At 38.5% G+C, this 22757-nt stretch overlaps 1 protein-coding gene across 1 annotated transcript in view; it reads right to left on the bottom strand.

Moving 5' to 3' along the window:
* COL19A1 (collagen type XIX alpha 1 chain) overlaps positions 1–22757 on the bottom strand; it is a 329235-nt gene that overhangs the window by 26256 nt on the left and 280222 nt on the right. Inside the window, exons 37-46 of the mRNA XM_027057488.2 lie at positions 20791–20835; positions 18392–18442; positions 18262–18306; positions 17800–17826; positions 14555–14608; positions 10184–10228; positions 6921–6965; positions 6771–6833; positions 2554–2589; positions 2373–2417 (exon numbers count right to left, since the gene is read on the bottom strand). Of these exons, the coding sequence (XP_026913289.1) occupies positions 2373–2417; positions 2554–2589; positions 6771–6833; positions 6921–6965; positions 10184–10228; positions 14555–14608; positions 17800–17826; positions 18262–18306; positions 18392–18442; positions 20791–20835 (456 nt within the window). The remainder of the gene's footprint in view (positions 1–2372; positions 2418–2553; positions 2590–6770; positions 6834–6920; positions 6966–10183; positions 10229–14554; positions 14609–17799; positions 17827–18261; positions 18307–18391; positions 18443–20790; positions 20836–22757) is intronic.

A 22757-nucleotide genomic window follows, 5' to 3' on the forward strand; every position in this document is an offset into this window, starting at 1 on the left:
CCTGGAGCCTGCTTCAGATTCTTTGTCTCCCTCTCTCTTTGTTCCTGACCCACGTGCACTCTGTCTCTCTCTCAAAAATAAATAAAGATTAAAAGAAATAAAAAAAAAAAAAGAAAGTCAACAGCAGCTGTCACTTCAGGCCTGGGTCTCCTTGGCAATAATAAAAAAAGATGGCTAAGAGGATTTCATCAGCGGGATTTTACAACAAGTAAAACTTCAGGACACTCAGAATCTCTCCCATGTGCTTTTCTCCTCCTCCTCCTTCTTCTTCTTCTTCTTCTTCTTCTTCTTCTTCTTCTTCTTCTTCTTCTTCTTCTTTTCTTTTCTTCTTCTTCTTCTTCTTTCTTCTTTTTTGCTTTCTCCTGTGTTTCTTCTTTACCTTTAATATTAGAATCTTTATTAGATTCTGTGGGTTAGTTTCTTTATTTGTGTTTTACAATGTGTGTCTGCGTGCATGTGCATGCACACATGCATGCATGCTGTGTCCTAAAACTCGTAAGATGAAAAAGGAGAGCCTTTGAAAGGATTCAAAGCAGGTGCTCGGGGTGGTGATTAAGATCATATACTTAATAACATAAATGAACTATAAGAGAATTCACTGAGTAAAGTGCCATAGTAAATTAGGTATAAGATAATACTAGGTGTGCCCGACTGTGATAAGAAGTTTATTTAATGCTGACTTTTATCCAGTAAGGTGTCTGCTACTGTATGGGTTTGTGCATGAGAGGAGAAGGGGGGAGAAGAGGGAGAGAGGTGTATATATGTATCATAGCACGTGTTTCAGTTACAGATATTTCCAATATTCAGTTCCACAATGCCAGGAGGTGATGATCACACCAAATATGATGGAGCGGTACATTGAGGCTGCCCTGTATTTCACTGTGTTATTCTTTTATTTGTGACTACTGTGCAAAGGCCACACTCCATTTCTCTTGATTTAAAAAATAATGTAAACAAATGAACAATTATAGTAAACTATCTGATCATGGAATGAAGAGATGTAGAAAGAAGAAGTGGACAGATCTAATTTCAATGCTACTGTCTTAGTTACAAAAACTTATCTGCATACAAGTATATCAACTCACTCACATTTTGGGGAAATACCTGAGATGAGTAAAATTAAAAAATAAATAAGTAAGAGAAACATTAGCACACTTTGATTAATACTCTGATCATGTGCAAAACAGTCAGTCTTCAACATATTAAAACTGTTTTATAATTTAGGCACAAAGATGTTCATTGCAGTGATGTTTATTATTATGGAAAGTGGCAAGAACCTATATATTCAGGAAAAGGAGACTGGGAAAGTGAAATAACGTATGTACAAACAGTGGAATGACACACATTCACTAAAAGTTACATGTATATTTACTGGGATGGAAAGATGGCCATTATATATTATCTATCAGGTGTTAGGTAAAAAAAGTCATTTACAAAACAGTATGAACACACTTTTGGGAAAACATATATTACTTGTATTGATACATTAGGTATATGTGTATATTACATATAAGAGATAAAAATATGTTCAAAATAGTGCTTGTCCAAGATCAAGAATGCTTATCTCCATGTGGTGGGATATGATTGACTTTTTTCCTTTATATTATCTCTGTTTTCATATGTCCTTCAGTTATCATGGATTGTGTGTAATAATAAGTAAAAATGGGTAATTTAGACACCTGTACACAAACACACATGTACGCACACTGGAATTCCAGTGAATAAATTCTTGAGTAATCTTGGCAATGGGATGACTCCAACTCTACTAGTTCCGCTTCCCATCTCTCTACCTCCTCACACCACCCCCCTTATTTGACTTAGTGTTCGAAGAGGTCAGGCATTCTCAACTAGGGCAACTCTGGTCCCCAGAAGGCATTTGGTGATGTCTGGAGACATTTTGGTTGTAGCAATTGGTGGGAAGGTGGCAGTACTATGTCTAGTGGATAGAAGCCAGGGAGACCGCTTACCATCCTACAATGCCCAGGATGGACACTTACAGGAAAGAGTTATTTGCCTCCAAACATCAACAGTGCTAAGGCTGAGAAATCTTAGTCTAGTTAAAAAGAAAATGAATGATGGTTATAGCAGGAATATGTGTCTGACACAGGAAGATAAAAGCTTTCCAAACTGGAATAGCAGATTAGACTTAGTTCTGAATAAAGGTCATCCTTGTGAGTGTACCTGCCATGTGGCCTGCTTCTGCGTCCTTTAATTGGCCTATATTAGGGCTCGAAGAGATCTTGGATCACATACACCCTAGCCTTTTCATATTGGGGCACTTGTAGGAATCTGAACACATATTGTGTAACTCAAATGATGAGACAGTTGCAGCAGACAGGCTTAAATAATGATGAGAATAGTAATATACATACACGTTCTCCTTTGGGGCCTCTATCTCCAGGTTTACCCATGATACCCTGAAAAACAAATGTCAACACTAAAAAATCACTGCTTGTCAAGATTTTTCCTCAGCCTGCTCAGTCAAGTATTCTGGCAGGTACTGTGGATGAAGTTTTACATTAGAACACTTCTTTTAAGTGGTATTTTCCATACCTGAGCACCTGGTAATCCATCTTTTCCATTTATTCCCTATAAAGACAAAAGATGATCAATATTTCTAATTCTACATTAATAGACATAGTTAAACACAATTAAAGGGTAAAGCTTCAAGGACTTAATCACCATATTTCTGATATTTTGTTGAGGCGGTATGGTGAAACAGAAGACAATGTTGATAGACAGCCATGAGTTCAAATTCTGAGTCTGTTACTGCTAAGTTCTATTTACTTCAGGCAATTTACTTAACCTTAAAAGCATCATCATTTTTACTTATAAAGTGAGGATAAAATAATGGCCTTAAAACTAAGGACTTGGTGAAATAACAGAAAATGCCTAGTTCACTGTAAATAGTCCACAGGGTTATTTTCCTTACTTATTCTATTAGGTACATTCTGAACACTAAGGTGTCCCATGGCGTTGAGTGGCTCGTGTGCAGCATTTATTGTTACCCTCTAACAATTTTCCAGCACAGAGAGTCATTCTCAGTAAATGGTCTCAGTTGCTGCTGGGGAAATTTCATAACTTGGCCAGAGCATGATCCTACTATGAAATAAACTGTCAGCCAGAGAATGATTTGTTATTTTTCAGTTGGAGAATATGAAAGAAAAGTAAGAAATCTGTAACCATGGTTTTTCAGAGTGTTAAATATTGGCTTTTTCTTAGTAAACTGGAAGTTTCCCGAACTTTACAAGGCAGTTCTGGAGGTGAAAATAAAGCCCCCTGCTCAGAGATGTATAAGACTGAGAGAACTACTGGCTGGGAGATGTAAGAAGGAAAAGCACTTGGGGTCAAATCAAATACCTAGAGTCCAACAGCAGATGTGTTTTGAGATTTGGTTTGAAGAGAGAGATCAAGGTGAGGAAAATGATTTCTTAGCCAGCGGGCAATTGCATGGACATGCTTCTCTGAAAAGCCTGGGGGAGTTTTATTGTGCTGGAATAAATTTTGTGAGGACGGAACTGCAGACAACCATATGTTTTCACTGTTGTAAATTACACTAAAGTCTGTCGCAGCTGATAACCCAACCAAAGTCTCCAACCTTTCTGAGGCATTCTGGGAATTATCTAGAGTACTTTAACCAAGAATATGTTACCTGAAGTGTATGGTTCACAGAATTTATTGCATCCAGAAACATAAGCAACAAAAATAAAGTGGATTAAGGAGAGGATGTGAAAAAGACAACAACTGTGTCACTTGAATAAAAGAAAATAAATCTAGTGTAAAAATGTAATTCATGCTTTTGGTAACCGTGTAAGAAAAGAAATAACCCTATGGTCTTTTTTTGTTTTTGTTTTGTCTCTTGTAATTCATCAAAGACTATCATATGTGTTCTCCTTTGTATATAAAGGTGTTATTAACTTTCCCTAGGCGAGTACTGCTTTCAGAGATTTTTTTGAATAACCTGTACATATTTGCTTTTCCCTCCCTCACCTCACTTATCTGGAAGAACTCCATCCTTGGGTACAACCAGCTTTGTGTCTACACATGTCCACATTGGAGCAGCTGACTGGTTGAAGAAAACACATAACCTTGCCCACTTGCTCCAATCGAAATGTATGATGGCAGATTGCAGGTAGGCCCTCTGTATTACCAGCCTATCCTGTATTTCCTGATGTGACTCCCTTTCCTTCTCTCCCAAAGTACTCCCTCACAGATTGTGCTGTGTCTTCAAATCTCTAGCATCACCACCCTCACACTCAACTGATGACCGTGACTCTTCTTCCACTGAGAAAATAAATAGGAGAGAACCACCTCACCTTCCTTCCCTCCACAAGATCCACTAACCTACATGTACTTATACACCAACTTCTGCCTGCCTCCCTCCTCCTGTTAAGAAAGAAGAACTGTCTCTGTTCCTTGTAAAAACCAATTTTCACTTCTGAGTGGAATACCAGTCTTCTCCCTCTGCTCAAAGTTATTTCCACCCATATGGTATCATCAAAACTTCCCCTCTCAACTGGATCACTCTTACCAAGATATTAGCATGCTGTCACCTCTCCTACTGAGGACCTCCACATTTCTAAATCCAGGGGAGAATTGCCAGCTCTCACATTACTGATCTATATGTTTATCATTTCTCTGTCTTACAATACTTAGTTCACTTGACATCTGGGAAACCTCATTCACCTGGTTTTCTTCCTATCTCACTGGCTGTACCTTCTCAGTCTTTTTGCTGGGTTCTTTTCCTAACACTTGAAGTACTCTCTTCCCTTCTGATCTGTAGTCACTCCATTTCATCCAGTCTCAGGTTTAAATACCCAGATGAATCTCTCCAGTCTAACCTCTCCATTAATTCAACATGCATATATCTACCTTTACTCGACATTTCCACTTGGGTGTCTACAAGTGCTCTAAATTGAATGTGTCCACAACAGAGAATTCTTGGTTTTCCCTCCCAAACCCACCCATTTCCAGTCTTTTCCATTTCATCAAAAGTACCACTGTGACATGGCTGCTCAGACCCCACACCACAGCTTTGACTTGTCTCTCCCTCACACTCCACATCTGGTCCATCAGTGAGTTTGCAGACTCTCCCCTCAATATACCTCCTAAACTACCTTACTCCTCATCATCTCCCTGTTCTCACCATCATAATTTCCCATGGGGATTATGGCATGCTTCCTGACTCTTGTTTTCTTCCATCCTGCTCCCTACAGTCTGCTCTTCACACAGTAGTCAGAGTGATAACTTTAAAATGTACTCCAGTCATTTTCCTTCCCCACTACAAATGCTTCAATGGGCTTCCATCATACTTCAAATGAAATCCAAACTCCATTCATGGGTTAGAAGTTCCTCATGGCCTGGACACCACCTGCTTCTCTCTTGGTATCTTTCCCACTCTTGTTTAGCTTAGTGCATGACTTCATGCCTTTTGCTGTTCTTTCAACACACCAGCCTCACTCCTCGATGGCCATTTCTCTTCCTTGAAACAATGTCTCCCACAACCACTCCAAGGTTTGATCTCTCACTTAATGCAGGTCTTTGCTTAAATGGCATACCTTTTTCAACTGCTCTATTTAAATGCTACTCCAGTGCTTCACCCTGCTTAGGGCTTTTTTCTACCTGAAATTGTGTGTGCATGTGTATTTATTTGTGTGTTGTCTGTGTTCCTATACTAGAATGTAAACCCATGAGTTGCTAGCCTTTAGTAGGTGCTCAAGAAATAGTTGTTGAATAAACAAATTGCTGTTTGCATAATCCCCTGGGCAAGCATTTAAGGAATGGTCAGGGGCTGGGATAGGGAGTTGGTAATAAGAGGTGAAGGGGGAGGCAGGGTTTGAAACTATTTATTGAGTGCCTCCTGTGGCCAGGCACTGGAAATGCTTACCACATGTCATGTTACTTAAGTGATTCACAAAACCCTTTGAGTCACAATTCAAACCCATATCTTCCTGACTCTAAATTGCATATGCTTCCTGTATTTTCGTATTGCCTTCTCTGTGGAGATAGTGGCCAGGGAACGCTCAGACCCAGAAGGTCTGAACAGCCTCACGAACTCTGTGCTGCTTGTTCACCTTCAGTACCCACCTTCTCCTAATAGCACTCTCTCCCCACACACACCATGGCAAATAAACAAGCAAAAGGAGCAGTGACCTCTAAAGAGTAAACTTGAGAGTGGGATGGATGTCATTCATCTTTATGCCCCCTCCCTCATGGCCCAGTACATCCTTAGCAAACAGCAGAGACTGGATGAAAGTATGTTTAATTGAGCTGAATTAGTAAGAATGATCATTACAACGTTACATCAATATATATCAGTAACCAAGAGCTCTTTTAGGACACTAAAGGATGCTATATTTAGAAGCATTTTTTATGAAAGTATAAGAACAAGGTCCACAGATAAAGAAAGGTATCTGAGAAAACAGCTTCTACATTGATTTTTAGCTTAGCACCCAGGAGTTATATCTGCAAGCCTTCAGTTTCTTTATATTTTAGGACGTGACAGGCCATTTTATTTTTTAACTCTGAGAACATCAGACTTAAAAAATAATGAATCTAATTTCCTGACACTTAAGACAAAACAAAATCTCACTTTTCCCATCATCGTTAAATACATAAAGATACTTCAGAGAGAGCTAGGACACCCCCAAAAGGGAGAGTCACACTCCCTTAGACACAACAAATGTCAGATTTTCTGAGGAGATAGGCGAAGAGGCAGTGCTTAGAATAGTTCTCAAAATGGCAAAATTTAAATAGTAAAAAGTACTTACTGGCCTTCCTGAGGGTCCTTCTGGTCCAGGGAAACCTATATCTCCAACAGGTCCTCTGTCACCCTATAGACATGTCACAGACAAATGTTAATTGCTCAGAAAAACTGTAAAACCACATGAAGTAAGTTAAGTAAGTGGCTCGCAACTCACCGGTTCCCCTGGAACTCCGGGAGGCCCTGGGGCTCCAGGTTTTCCCTGGGAAATCGAATCAAGGAGAAACATTAGGAGCCAAATTATTGCACGATGCCATGTACTCCCCCTGCTCGCCCCCCCCCCCCCACCACCTGTGAATTTAATGTGCAGCCAGGGCTGTGGCTCTTTATACTACAATGGCATCCCTAATGGGACAGAGTCCGTGGGGACATATACTTGACTCTGGAGGCTCCAAGGTACAGACTAGAATGCGGTTCTCTAATGTACCTATGTGTGGATGGCAGAGGGGTAGGAGGGGAGGATAACATCTTTGAAAATACTAAACCAGTGTATCATCATTAGTGAAAATCCATCTTGTGCCTAACTGACTAGCAGCTCTTCTTTACTTTGGTGGTTGGGAGGGCACAGAGAGTCAAAGAAATCTTTCCTAGATTTTGCATTTTATAAGAGGATTTTTAAGTTCATAGTAGGCTAGCCTGAAAAAAACCACATATTCAGCTTGAAAAGCCATGTTTGGTTGAAAGGGAAAGGACAAGACTGATTTGTTCCAACACACATGGCTTTGAGGACTAACAATTGAGAAACATTAGGTAGGGAGACCACTGGGAGGAAAAAGGGAAGAAGATGGTCCAGCAGAGACTAGAAGTGAGAAGTACCCAAGTGCCCAGACCAAACTTAAAGATGTTGGCTTTGAGACGGAACCACCTCCTATCCCTTAGACCTAACATGGATAGAAAAATAAATAACGAAGGGATGTAGGTATGTGGCTGAGGCTGCAGAAACACTAGTAGGTTCCCCAGTAGAGAATCTGAAAGAGGGAGGGCCTTTTTCCCCTCTTGCTGTTTAGAACTCTGGGAGGAGCCCCTGTCACAGGCACAGATATGGCTGAGTGGTAGAAGCTAGGCAGACACAAGGCCTGACAGAGCATCCCTGGTTCCATAGGCTCTGTGGAACTCCTGAAGCTCCCATGGGCCGGAATTGGGGATGTGCTACAGCTGAGAAGGCTAATGTCCAGCATGGTCTTGGCATAGAACACAAGGGGTAGAGTGCTTGGGCCTTGAGATCTGACACAAAGGGATTAGGAACTTGATAGCAGGCAGCAGCAACCCCAAAGGTCAGGTGGAGCTCAGAGGACCTGGGGGAGAACATGCTGTGTGGAGGCTTTCCCTCACTGTCGGCACTGACAGACACTTCCTCCTCTACACCCACATGTCATCCTGGGAAGAAGCGGGAGAAAAAGCCCAGGAGAAATCTCTGGATGAACTTGAATATACTAGAAAGGGATAGACTGATCTCTTCTTAGGAAGAGCAGGATTGGGTCTCCTTGGTACTCAGTAGAGTGATCATAATGAGTCTGAGTAGGCAGGTTTCATCTCTGCTGCAACATGAATAATCCCCTTAAATCTGTTTTGTTGTAGTAAAATGTACATAACATAAAATTTACCAGCTTAATGACTTTTAAGTGTACAATTCAGTACATCCATACTGTTGTGTAACCATCACCACTATCTCCAGAATCTTTTGAGTATTTTATTTCTTGAATCATAGTAAGATCCACTATAAAAAAAATTAAGTTGCATTTTTAATTATACAGTTGTATACATGCAATGAGTAAATCTCTATGCCTTCTTTATTTCTGTAATTGTCAGTTAATCCTCTTAATTATGAGATAAGAAAACTGCATTCTAAGTAAATGTATAGGATCTTTAGACAGCCAAGCCCCTTATTTCAATCATGCTGTATCCTTCAAAAATATCTTTGGAGGTCTTCATTTGGATTGCCTTTTGAGCTGTCACTCACTTTTTCAATACTTTCATTGGTTGCCAATATTTTCCCCCTTATATACAAATGTAATTTAGGGTCATAGCCAGAAGTAACTTTTAGTCACACCTGGGTGAATACAGTGGGAACTAAGCTTCATGATACCACGTGTAAACAAAAACAGGGTATGAATATAAGCGGGGCAGGTTGTAGGGGGCTCAGGGCAATTCTGGAAACAGAATTCCAAATATGTTGCTAGGAATAGTCATGATTAGGGGACAGGAGAAGGAATGGGATTAAGTGTGAATTTACTTTTAGGAACAATACTTTCTTGTATAAAAAATCCTGACATGCTTGCTAAAGAAAATATTTTCATGTTACTTTTCAATCATACTAACGAATATTTACTTTGATCTAGAATAGCTAAATAAGGGGATTCCTCCTCTATAAAGGATGATTTTCTGCAGAGTATGAATGGGTTTTAAGTTTTTGTTATTAGACTTAACCACTAAATAGAGTAAAGCAGAGTGGCCACTGGCCTTTTAAAGGATAGAGGTGGTGGGTGGTGGTGAGCGCCAGCAGGTAGTGATGGATGTTCTGGGTGGTGTTTGTTCTTAGTAGGTGTCAATGAGTGGTTGTAAGTGGGGATGGTAAGGCCCTTTCTTATCTGTGTTCTTATGACTCAAGTACATAGTTTCCATTGACTTTCCTTCCCTGGGCCTACCCTGCAGGGGCACTGAGCAACAGTAAGTGGGCTCTTATTCATAAAGCATGGCCACAAAATTTTAATTAGAGCATCATGAATGAAGATCAGAGCGATCCCTAGGGCTCAGAGAAATGCTTTCAACCTTTCCTGGAGTACTTCCTATTCATTTGAAAAGACCTTGATGAGATTAAAACATTTGACACCAGAGAGCAACAAAAATGATTGAGAGGCTGGAAGGGCTAGTTTACGAGGAAACATTAGCAGCAGTAAAGATCTGTTAATAACACCAGGCCTAGGGAAAACTCAAGCAGATTGTAGCTTAATACCAAGAACTTGCTTAATACCAAGCAGATTGTGCTCATGCCTGAGCACAAGAACTTTGTCTTTTGAGGGCCAAGAAACCTTAAATGAGACAAGAACACAGAAACAAAACAAGCTCCCCAAATTTGGTTTTGTGTACTAACATATTGGCACCAGTAACTGGGCATTGCCTTCCCCACCGCTTACATGAGTTGGGAAGGAAAAAGAAAAAGACAAAAAATAAGAAAAATGCAAAAAGGAAAGGAGCATTCTTGAGGATGGACAGGGATGAATGGGGTTTTATTTTTTTAACTGGATGTTTCCAGAACCTAATGGAGATTAGGCAGGAGATATCATGATTAGGTAGGAGATCAGTAGGAGATTAGGTAGGAGGTACCATGTGCTTCTCAGCCATTTTGCTCCCTAGCTACAGATTTGCTGTGGAGATGGAACTTCTTCCCTGTGAAAATAACATGAGATACTCTGGACTCACCGATATTCCGGCTATTCCTGGGGGACCTGCTGGGCCCCGATCTCCCTGTTGGGATTAAAAAAAATTGCTACTTATAATGATATCGATAGAATCTTTACCTATAAAATTAGTGCTCAAATAATCATTTGGATTTGGTAAAGCTTTTCTTTGGTATTGATAAGCATTATCAATATCATCAGATGGGAAAATAAAATGAGCAGCTAACTGAATTTGTTAAAACTTGTTCCCCTCCATAAAACTAAAGCAAATAAGAATCTTAATGAAAATAAGCATTTAGGTTATTTCTATTACCTATTTTTAATAGGACTCCACACATACAGCTAAAATTAGTCAAGACAGTATTTTTATTCCACATATTCAAAAGTAATCCATTATCAATATTTAAAACAGAGAGCACATTGAATGTCTTCTAAAAAGTTTTCCCCACACCTGCCTTATTGGATGTAGGGTTAGAATAAAAATATTTAGAACAAGAAATTTTGTAGTTCTCTCATTAGGCCATTAGAAGATCTCCTGAATTGCTCTGAACAGTGGAGTGACTCAGCTCTTTTTCCAAAGGCAATGTGGTATTTCAGATAAAGCTGACGATGCTAAAAGTACTAATGATTATATATGGGATAATAAAATGGCAATTTTTGTTGAGCAGAACCTACATTAAAAAACTTCATAACTTCACTCGGGGACATAAAAGAAGACTTGATTAAATGGAGAGATATGTTTTGTTCTTGGAGGGCAAGACAATGTTGTAAATGTGTCATTGCTACCCAAACTAATTTATAAATTTAATGCAATTCTTATGAAATTGCAGCTAGATTAGATGATATTAAAGTTCACTTGGGATAATGAATAAATGAAAAGATAAAAGAAAAAAATTAAAAGAAGAACAATAAGGAGATTAGCAATACCAATATTTAAACATATAATAAAGCTTTAACAATTAAAATAATGGAATATTGGCATAAGATTAAGCAGTATATCAATGCGATATAAAAATGTTACATAACCTCAGAAATAGACCAATATCCATAACAGGATTTTAGTAAAGGAGATGTATTATTCAACAAATAGTGCTAATAATTGGATAGTTTCCTTGAAAAAAGTTTAATTCCTCTCCTTATGTTATACTCCATATAAATCCCATATAGATTGAGTAAATAATAAAATAATATGAAGTACAAGAAAACTAGAAGAAAATGCTAAGTGACTACCTGATTTTGGTTGAGAATAAAAATAAAAGGAACTCAATGCATAAAAGCAAAACAAGAAACCACAAAGGAAAATCATTTGCTATTTGACTACATAAAAGTTATATTTACATATACAATGAAATTAAACATGAAAATGAAAGGCCAGATTGACTAGGATATAAACCCTAACATATGAGATAGAAGTAATATCTTTAATATATAAAGCATAGCTATAGTCAAATAGAAAGAACTAATAGAATAGTAGGTAAACAGTATGAACAGATAATTCTTGTCAGATTCACTCTGCTCCTTTTAAGCAATGGGATTTTTACCCATGAAATGAATAAATTGGAACTTTTCATTCAATGGAAACTTGTGTATATCTGAAAAGGTTAACATTAAGGGGCCTTCTCTTGGATAATATGGTTCTCCCAACAGTGAGGTCTAGCAGTTCTTTGAACCACTCCTCTAACCATCTTGCCTCTTATTTCCATTGTTGTATTTGAGACTTTGTCAGTAAGAATAACTGTAACCCCTCCATAATGTCAATTTCATAAATTATGATATTGGACCACCATAGTTTTAACTACTCTCTTGAGTACCTTGGACTCCCAAACTTTTGATGCCACCAAGACTGCGAATCCATTGAACAGATTTTTCATTATCCATCAACTCACTAGATGGCCTCTCTCTCTTATTTATTTAGTTTAAATTCTATGGTCACTTGCTATAATCACTCCCTTTGTACACGACTGACTCTCTTGCCCCATTCTTGCTTCTAGTACTCACCTGTCAAAACCAGAAACTTGTTTAAATCTATGTCTTTACCCTAGTGTACATGCTGGACGAGATCTCCCTGACTAGTCTCACTTCAGTTTATGACCATGAACCTCAGTGGAGAGGGTGGAGGGCCTAGGGCTGCCGACTCATCATACTCTGTGGTCCCTGGACTCTCCTTTTCTCTTAGAAGACCCTCTCCTTAAATCTCCAACCTCTTCTCACTCAACTTCACTCTCAGATGATGAACTTTTTCCTCCATCTCTTAGAAAATTTAATCAATCAGAAAAGAACTCTACAGACCCCAACCAATTCTTCTTCCAATGTATCAGCATCTGTATCCCTATACTCTTTTTTCCACCTGTTACCATAGATCAACTATTCATTTCCTCTCTGAAGCCAAACCTTCTATTTATATATTAGTTTCCATTTTATTTTAGCTATTTGAGAATGTCATTCCAGAAATTCTCCCCTCTCCTCCTATATCATCACTGCCCTGACCCTTTCTACTGGATTATTCCTTTAGCATATGACTATTATGATATTTCTGTGGTCCATTCCTAAAATCCATTTTATAAAACCTTAACCTACTTCCCCCAGCAGCCCCCAGCCCATTTCTTTGCTTTCCTTTACAGCAAAACTCCTTGATCATTGTTTATACTGTATTTGCTTTCTCTAATTCTTTTTTCTTATTCTCTCTTAAATCTATTAAATCCAACAGTTGCTCCTACCAAAATAATGAAGTAATAATTACTATTGCTAAACCTCTATATTGATAAATCCAATGATTAATACTTGGCCATCCTACTTGACCCCATCCCCATCATACTTGACCTATTTGCAGTGTTTGAGACAAGTGATCACTTCCTTTACCTTGATACATTATCTTCGCTTGGCTTTCAGGACACCTAGTTTTCCTCCTACCTCCTGGTCATTTCATCTCAGTTTCCCTTGGTCATTCTTCCTTTTCTTCCTGATCCCTTTATGTTGGAGGCCTCAGGGCTCATCCTTGGTCCTTTCCTCTTTTATGAAATCTACTGTCATTCCCCTGGTGATCTTATCAAGTCTTCTGGTTTTAAACTTGGTTGTTCCAAGCATATAGATATCCCAGCGTGCTCCACTGACTCCTTTTTCAAACTCCATGCCTTCATATTGTGTTGCCTACTCACTACTTCTATTTTTCTCTCTAGTAGATACTGCCAAATTTGACCTCATGTCCAAAATTATACTGATCATCCTCACCCTGTCTACACAGCCTCTGCCTATTCCTCATTTCAGGTGATGACTTCCCCATCATGCCAGTTTCTCAGGTCAAAAAACTTGGGAGTCATCCTTGACTCCTCTTATTTGGTTCTACCTTCCCAGTATATCCAGATTCTAGCCACTCCTCACTATCTCCACCATTTCTACTTTGATCTGAGCCAACCTGTACTATGGGAATAGTCTTCTAATAGGCTTGCCTGCTTCCACTCTCGCTTTCCACCTGCAGGCCTATCACCCTGAACTGACTGAGCCACCCAGGTGCCTCTATGTTCTAATACATCTTGAACCAAGGTGAGTTTACTGATAACATGTTTGAATATCACAGCAAAGTTAAATTGCTAGACAAGTTTTTAAATACTCATTCTCAATCTATACTTACCTTGCCACAGGATCTATAACAGAATTTGCAGACTGGCACTGGTCCTCTCTGGCTACATTTTGAGTAGTATTGCCTTGTGTGACCACATGGCTGGGCTACACCTTACTTCTACCCCTACCTCTCTGACCTCATCTACCACTCTCTCTTTCCCTCATTCCCCTGGTCTCCTTTGGTGTAGCAGCAATGCTCACGTCTCAGGGCATTTAGACCTGCTATTTACTGTTTCACAAAATTGTATACATTTATGGTATGCAGCTTAATGATTTGATATATTCATACACTGTAAAATATTCACCAAAATTAAGCTAGTTAACATCTCTATCACCTCACGTAGTGGTAAGAACACTTAGCAAATTTCAAGTAGATGGTAAAGTATTACTACCTATCATCACCATGCTATACACTAGATTCTTCTTTCAGGGTTGAGGGGACTTGGCTATCTCTCCCTCATGCTTTCAAGTCTTTGCTCAGATCTTGCTTTCTCAGACTCCTATTTACAGACCCCTCTCCTTTAGCACACGTGAGCCCCCTTAACCGGTTCTTCTTTCTCCTTCTTTCCACAGTACTTACCACATTTATTATTTATTTATGTTTATTTTAGTTTCTGTATCCCCTTCCTAAAAAGTAAGTTCCTCGAAGGCAGAGATTTTTGTCTGTTTTGTATTCTTAGGTATCTAAGCCTAAAACAGTTCCTGGTCCAACAGGAGGTGCTCAATAAACATTTTTGAATGCTGAATCTGTGCCATTTTTAACCCCTGTACTTACCTTTATACCTGGAAATCCTTCTAGTCCTGGCAACCCCATTGCACCAGGTTCTCCCTGTTAAATATGAACATAGGAAATTCAGAAACAATGACCAATAAAGTTTTTTAAGCATTGGTTTCAAACACAAAGATTTTTTTCTTTGCCAAAAAAGTATCCCCTCAAACATGGATTAGCAATTTAGCAAGTAATCTGTATGCTCTATTTTCAAACATCTGCATTCTTGCATTTGGTGTTTGTAAACAGTTTGAGGATTAAGCTAGTCCCTGGAGAAGTATGAATATAATTTCTGATTAATTATTTTTATTCTGATTAAGAATCTAATTAGAACAAATCCCTCTAGTCAGTGATAATGCCAATTTCAATAAGAATTAAAGGAAAGGCTGGGCTTTAATGAAGTTTGCCTATTTGTGAGGTACCCAGGGATGCTAGATGACCAGAGAATATGGCTAAACTCTTTAAGAGCAGAGGAAGATGAAGGTCTGATAGTAAAGTTGACCATCTTTCAGTATTCTCCACAGCAGGACATGAATTGTGAATGCTTCAGAGGGTGGTCCAGAAGCAGCATCTCCGGTGATTCTAAAAGTTATAGCTCAAGCTCATGGGTCACTGGGAGAAGATAGGTAAGCATTTCCATTACAACAAATCTTTTACATATTCTAGTGGATGGTCCCAGGCCAACTGGAGACTGCAGGTTCTCAAGGAATATATTTAGAAAAGTTACTTTTGGGATGAGCACTGGGTGTTGTATGGAAACCAATTTGACAATAAATTTCATATATTGAAAAAGAAAAAGAAAAGTTAGGTGAAGGACACTGCTAACTTTGAGCAAATAAACATTAAGGCTTTTAAATTAAGAGAGATAAAGTAGGTAGTTGTTTGATACATCCTTGTTAATGAATTAATGTTAACTGCAAATATTTTCTTAGGACACTGGATGCTTTCAACATAATCACATAGAAAAGGAGCTTTCATTCTCTGTAAGTATATTTTTGCATGCATAATTCTACTCTGCCTCAAAATATGACAAAGGCTCCAACTTCCATTATTATTTATGATACTGTCCTTATTACAGAATACTTAATGAACAGGCAGATGACTTGATACTTCTCATGCCTTAGAAATCTTTTTAAAGGTCCACTAATATGTAACCTGTCAATCAGACGAAAAAAAAAAAGATGTTCAGATTCTATTCTGCATAAAGTTCTGTAAAAGAGGTCCTGGGTTATTGACAAAGGAAATGAGCTTTTTGATTCTCTTTGTTTACATTCTCAACAGTCCTTAGGACAGAGGAAGGTGGTCACCCAATCAATCAATATTTATTTGAAAGTACTTAATAATTAAATATTTAATTGAAGCTGCTTATAAATTAAATACCAAAGGAATTAAACGGGGAACCTCAGAAGATAAATTCAATTAAGGGTAATTTTTTTCTATAAAGGTTTACTGAGAAGATTAGAAACAGTGGTGTACATTTACCGTCATGGCAAACGAAGGATGCCGAAGAGTAAATCTCCCCCGCCCCCCACTGCCAAGTGACTTTTTCATTTTCTACTCTGACCTATAATTCTACCATTCCTGGCTTATTTTTATGGTAAGAAAGTATTATTTCTCTGTAGGGGACAACTGGTGTGAAATGAAGGGAGGTGCATGGTAGTGGTGACAGAGGGCCCAAAGAATCATTTCAAGGGTATATGTAAGATAAACCTGAGGGTTTACACAGTGTTTATTTCATTATATTCCAGATTTCTGTTTTTTGCTTCACCCACTTAAATCACATCTCTAAAAGCAAGGAACATCCTTCAGTCAGTTTTTATTCTTTATCTTTTGTTGTAGCTAAGAAATTTGAAGCTTAATTCCTTCAAAGTCTACTCAAATCTGTGTATATTTTTGTTGCTACCTGTTTTCTAATCCAAGTGAATTATAATTTATTCTTTATTATAATACTTTTAAAAATATGTTATGACCTTGATATGCAATTATTAATGAAAAACTTGAAAGAATATTCCAGAAAAGTCAGTGTGAAGTCTAGGTGCCTCTACATGATTCAGAGGGGCTGTGAGTCAGTATGAGAGGGAAAGACCAGGAAGAAACTCTTATCAACAAGATAAAAGAAATTTGAAGTTAGAGTGGAGGATATGATTGGTGAAAGCATAAAAGTTGTTAACAGATAAAAGGGGGGCTACATGAATAAGAAAACAAAGGAAACTTCTAAATTACATTATTGGTGTTCAGAAACTGGTACTATCTAAATTGAAATTATGCTTTCAGAGGTAAAACTGGCTCTTAATATATATTGGCCAATAACAAAATATATGTGCTTTAATGCATGTCCTTTGAAAATATATTTAGATATGCAAAGATTACCTTGTATGCTTCTTGTGGTCTTTAAAATTTACTCATCTAGTTTTACTAAACTGTATTGTAATGAAAGGGACTTAATTTTTTTCACATGACAATGGAAAATAATTTGAAAACTTTATTTCAGTTTCAGGCGTATCTGACTTTCAGGCATACTGTATAAATCAAGGTTAAAATGTTAACACAAGTGCAATATGAGAGAACATATTCAAGGACATATGCTTGAGAAGAACATGACAGGAAAAACTACCAAGGAATAAAGGGAATCTAATAAATTTGGCAGAACCTTCAGAATGATGCTCCATGGCTGAGAAGGATGTTTGAGAACAACTGTTACCCTCTGGGTAGCTGGGGACATGATCTCTTCTTCCCGTGCTGAGTGTTAACCTCCTGATACACCTAATAAGCAGGTTTATGACAGCATACTGCATTTCCTACAGAATAACTGCCTAAGACATTCAAAGCAAACACACAGTCCCTTTCTTTTTGGGGGGAGGGGTAGGGAGAGGCTGGGTATATATTAAGGAATTCCTTTCCAGTAAGTATTTCTCTTCCACAATCTACCTAACACTGAGTTAACCATCAAAATAATGCTAGCAGAAAAAAGTGCTCCATTTATTAGGAACTGCATTTGTGCCTTCCTCCATCACAGGGCGATTCTGAAAGTATCCTAATAAAAGAGACAAATGCCAAAGGCAGTGGCATCAAGACCAAAGCATCTTAAAAATGAACACATTGCTGGTATTTCCTTGGTTTCCTGCCTCCTGCTTCCAACATGTTAACTGATGAACATCTGAGAAGACCGGCCATCTTTTCCGGATGCTCTTTGTTCAAACTTTAATAAAGACTTATTTTTTAAATGACACAAAGCATGGGAACATACATACCACTGGGCCAGGGTCTCCTTTTGGGCCCTACAAGAAAAACATGGGAAGTCACTTTGAAAATAATGATGGAAAAGCAAAATTATAGAATGTAGAGCGTTTTAATACAATTTGTTTTATACACAGGAAATATCTGCAGGTTTTATTTTGCTACGGTTTGGATTTGAGGAATAAGATGAAGAAACATAACTTGATGGAACCCCCACGAGTGTGACTGCTTGGACACTGATTTTGTTCTTAGATGTACAATCCAGAAAGTGACACCACCATGCAGAATGCTGTTTTTCGTGATTTAGGCTGTGTATGTTTGCTCTATTTATTAAATTGGTTATCATTTATTTCCTACTGCATAAGATTTTGGTTATATTTGTAGCATGTATTTTTTTCAGTGAACTTAGGAGTTGTTCGTTTACTTATTGTGGCTGTTCAGCTAAAGTATACTTGGTAATGAACAGCTGTACTCACAGGGGGGCCAGGGGGGCCTGGAAAACTGGGAACATTCACACCTCCCTTCAAAAAAGAAAGAACACGGTGAGAACAATTTACAGCAACTCATCACTGGAAAATAATTTTACATAATTACAAAAGTAAATACCTGGATTTTATATAAACTGCTCATTCCATTTCCTTCATTGAATGGTACACCCTTAGGAAAGTGATGAGATAAAGAATTATTCTTTTTTAACTTAATAGTCTATATTTTATCTTTTTACCAAGTGATATTTCTCCGATTTTACTTTAGAAAGGGAGTTTAATGCTACAAGTATAATAAAACCAAGTTTCTATTGTTGGCTTTTCAAAAGAAAATGTGTGTGTGTGGTGGGGGGCGGTGTGTGGGGAATGGAAAGGAATGTGAGCTGTACCTGGAGCACAGAGAGACTTTCAGTGAGGGTGTGATTAATGTTCGGGTCTGACAGATAAGACGCTAATGCATTCAGAGGAAAATACTATTTGCTCATTAAAATTCAGTTTCTGAATTGCCAATTTATGCTCACTGTTTACAGCCCGGTGACCTGCAGGCTATAACACGGTAGTGCTGATGAAGATATGAACAGGGAGCAATTTGGCTACTGAAAAGTAATTTTTTTCTACGGTCTCTTCATAGTAAGTAGAAAATTAAAGTAAATGGGGGAAATGATGTTACTCACAACCCTTTGTGGATGTTTCTACAAAAATATATTCTGTAGAACAAAAGGGAATAAGAACTTCCTAATAAATCTGACCTGTGAATAGAAAGCCCCCTGGTAACTAACAGAAAGATAACTAAATTGAGAATCTAAAAAATCATACAGTTTGGGGGCGCCTAGGTGGCTCAGTCGGTTGAGCATCCGGCTCTTGGTTTTGACTCAGGTCATGATCTCACAGTCATGAGATCGAGCCCGGAGTTGGGCTCCACACTCACAGCTCAGAGCCTGCTTGGGATTCTCTCTCCCTCTTTCAAATAATAAATACATTTTAAAAATTCATACATTTTGGCATTCAGGCAAAATTTGCATATAAAAATTTAACTGGGGCCTTTTATCCTTCTTTTAAAAATTTCCCAAAGAATCAACAACCTGCATTTTTCCCTTTTGTGATTTCCACATTTCAGTTACAAAACTGAAGAAGCCATCATTTCATTGTTTTTGGGTGATGGTGGCCAATGGTGTTCAGTGAATGGGATTTGCATACATCTTTAACACACTAGTGATGGAAGGAAAAATGTTCCATTCATTTATTCCTTTATTATTTCACTCACTCATTTGACAATTGTTGAATGTCTACTGTATTTTAGTGTGCTGAGTCCTTGTCAGATGAAAGATATTTTTGTCTGAGATTTCCAGAGAAGGTTTCTCATAAGAGACAATATGTAACTTATCTTGAACAGTGAATAGTTTTGAAGAATTCAGGGGGAAGAAGATTTCCTAACCCCATGTAAAATATAGGTCCCTTTTGTGAACTCATGCTAATTTTGATTGTTATGTCCACAGGAGAGGGAGTGAATTTTAGGATTTGAGCCCCAAATGCTTTGTACCTTGCTTCTTTGTTAAGGGAAAAGGCAAGTGAACAAAATGAACAGAGTTAAGAAAACAGAGTGCAAATCTTATTTATGTGAATAAAGTGTGTGACTGCATGCAGCCTAATAACATATCTTTCTTGCCTTCAGAAAGATGAATTCTGTCCCTTCTTAGGTGAGTTTGGTTTCTTAAAATATTCCTGTGAGGTAGGGTGGAAAAGAACATTTGGCCTGGACCAAAGCTCTGCTGTGATTTAAGCGTGGCCCCACATGAGGGCAGACTTGCTACGGAGAGTGGTACCTCTCCTCTCCACAGTCTCCCTGACAAAGTGCACATCTGTCTCAATCGCAGGCATGAAAACATTGATGGCACTTGTACATTTTATTTGCTATGTGCTATATAAATAGAATTTCTCTGCATCTCAGACATCGTGGATGATAATGAACACATATAGAATAACACCAAATTCTGTACCAACTCACATAGCCAGAAGGAAGCTCTTTTTAAAGCCCCTTTTTTCTGTATGAGGCTCATTGAGGTTAAATGACTCTCCCAGGGTCTCTCAGGTAGGAAGTGGAGAGTCAGGGCACACACTCAGGTCTCCAGAGTCCAGAGTAGGGATGCCCGTAGTATGCAAATCTGAGCACTGCAAATTAGGGCTGCACTAAAGGGGAAAAATCAGGTCTCCCCAAAGCTTCATTGGCTATCATTTATATATCTATGTGTGTGTGTGTGTGTGTGTGTGTGTGTGTATACATACACATATATATACACATATATATACATATATATACACACACATATATACACACACATATGTATATATATAATATATATACACACATACATATATAAAAGTTGATATATATGTATATATGTATATACACACACACACATAAGTATCAGACAACTTTTGTCCTTGAGAATATCTAAATGTAGTCTGACCTCTGAGTTACTAACATATATGAATTTAAGTTTTAAACCTGAAGTAACTCACAGGCGGTCCAGGTGGTCCGGGTCTCCCAGGGGGTCCCTCACTGCCCTGCAAGGGATATAGAGACCAAAAATCAATGGTTTACACATTTCTACACCAAGTTTATGAACCAGATTGTGCTTGCTCAGAGAGCTGTATTCTAAAATCAATATGATTTTGTTTCAGCCTTGCAAAGTCTTATTCAGCTTGGCCTTTTCTTTCACCTGGGAAAATACATTCCCAGACCACAGGAAAGGTGAATGCCTTTTCCCATACCCGTTCGGATTGCCAGTGTGTGGGCCCCAGGGATCAAGCTTATTTTTAGATGGAGCTAGGCTGCCTGGGTGATCCTGCCCTAGACTTTAAGTGTAGCTGGGGAAATTCTGTCCTTGTCGGGGTGCAGAGTAGCATACTTCCAAGCAGGGACAGGCTTGGGGATATGCCTTCCAGGGTCAGCCCCTCAGTTTCAACCTCATTTCTACCACCTTCATCTTTGGGGAACCAGAGGACCATCCATATAATCTGACTAAAGTAGAAAATCACACCCTGTGTTGTGTCTTGCGGGAGGAGAAACTTCTTTCACTCCCTAAGGTAATATTAGACTTTACAACCAAGTCAGGCACATCCCGTTGAACAGAAGTGACTGTGGTACAACATTGTTTAAGGAAAATGTTCTTTAAAGTTTAAACAGCCTCAGACATTCTGCTTACAGGAGAAGAAGACTAAAAATGGAATTGTGAAAAATGAATTCAAGCTGAAACCTGAAAAATGGATTTCACTTTTATTTTTATAAAACATACAATGCTTACGGATCCATATTAAGCAAAGATATTATGGTCCCTTTGATGCCTTTAACCAGTTCTTCCTGTAACTGTGCTTTTCTTTTAGAATAATAGCCTCATAAAATCTTTAAGTCCCTTAATGTCATGGGAATGGCAAGAAACGGTTAATTAAAAAAGAATCCAGAGAGTAAAATTCCTGCCTATAATGCCCCCAAATTTTGAGGGATTTCAGTTCATATCCATGAATTTGATGAAGGATTTCATTCCAATCTCCCCACTTTCTTCCAGTAACAAAAAAAGTGTCATAAAAACTATTTGTATCTTTATCAATGAAAATAAACTGTAAAGTTTTTATTGCAATGTATCTGCCTGAGAATGAGTGACAACGAGTATATTGTATCTTTCCCCAAACTGCTTTGATGGTGGCTAGCTCTCTAAGACATGTCATCTGCTGGTGACTGCTAGCAATGTCCTCCAGGGAATTATGTCATAGTTCTCATGAACTATGAAAGCACAACAAACAAGGAAAAATATGTGCCTGTTGAAAAGACTCTTTTTTCCTGGCACAATTAAAAGTCGTATTTTCATCCTTGATTGTGCCCCAAAGCTCATCTCAGTGTGGAATTCCCATTAACTTCAAAAGGCAAATCTCTGAATAATTTCCATAGAGAACAGAGAAAAAAGGCTGGTGGGGTTGGGCAAGCTTCTTGGGAAGACTATCAGAAAAAAATGTGCAGAGACTATCTAAAATAAACACATGGCTCCTTACAAATTTTTTTTTTTGAATTCCTTTGCTTCTTGATGCCACTATGCCCCATTTTGGTCATTTCAGGGTAGAAGCCACCTGAGTAGCTTACGTGGATTCTTGATTCTTACTCCCCTCATTTGAGTACCTAATCTTATTTCACTTGTTGGCTGGCTGTGTCTGGACTTACAGTGTGGAGCCGATTTAGACCTAAAGCGGGTAAACATATGAAGCCCTGTGGTCTTTCTGCCTGAGACTCCTCTAACCATAGCAACCCATCTGTCCAATCAACTGGACTCCCCAGAAAACAAGTGTCCTAATTCCTTAGTGAATTTCCCCTATGACTCTCAAAGGACAGAACTTCCAGATTTTCTCAGGGAGCTGTCTGAAGCCTTGGTACCTGTGGCTGGAGTTCCTGATACAAACCATCTTACCTGCACCTCTTCAGAAGGCTTCCCCCACTC

The sequence above is a fragment of the Acinonyx jubatus genome, chromosome B2 (assembly GCF_027475565.1).
Source record: "Acinonyx jubatus isolate Ajub_Pintada_27869175 chromosome B2, VMU_Ajub_asm_v1.0, whole genome shotgun sequence".
NCBI classification, from domain to species: domain Eukaryota; kingdom Metazoa; phylum Chordata; class Mammalia; order Carnivora; family Felidae; genus Acinonyx; species Acinonyx jubatus.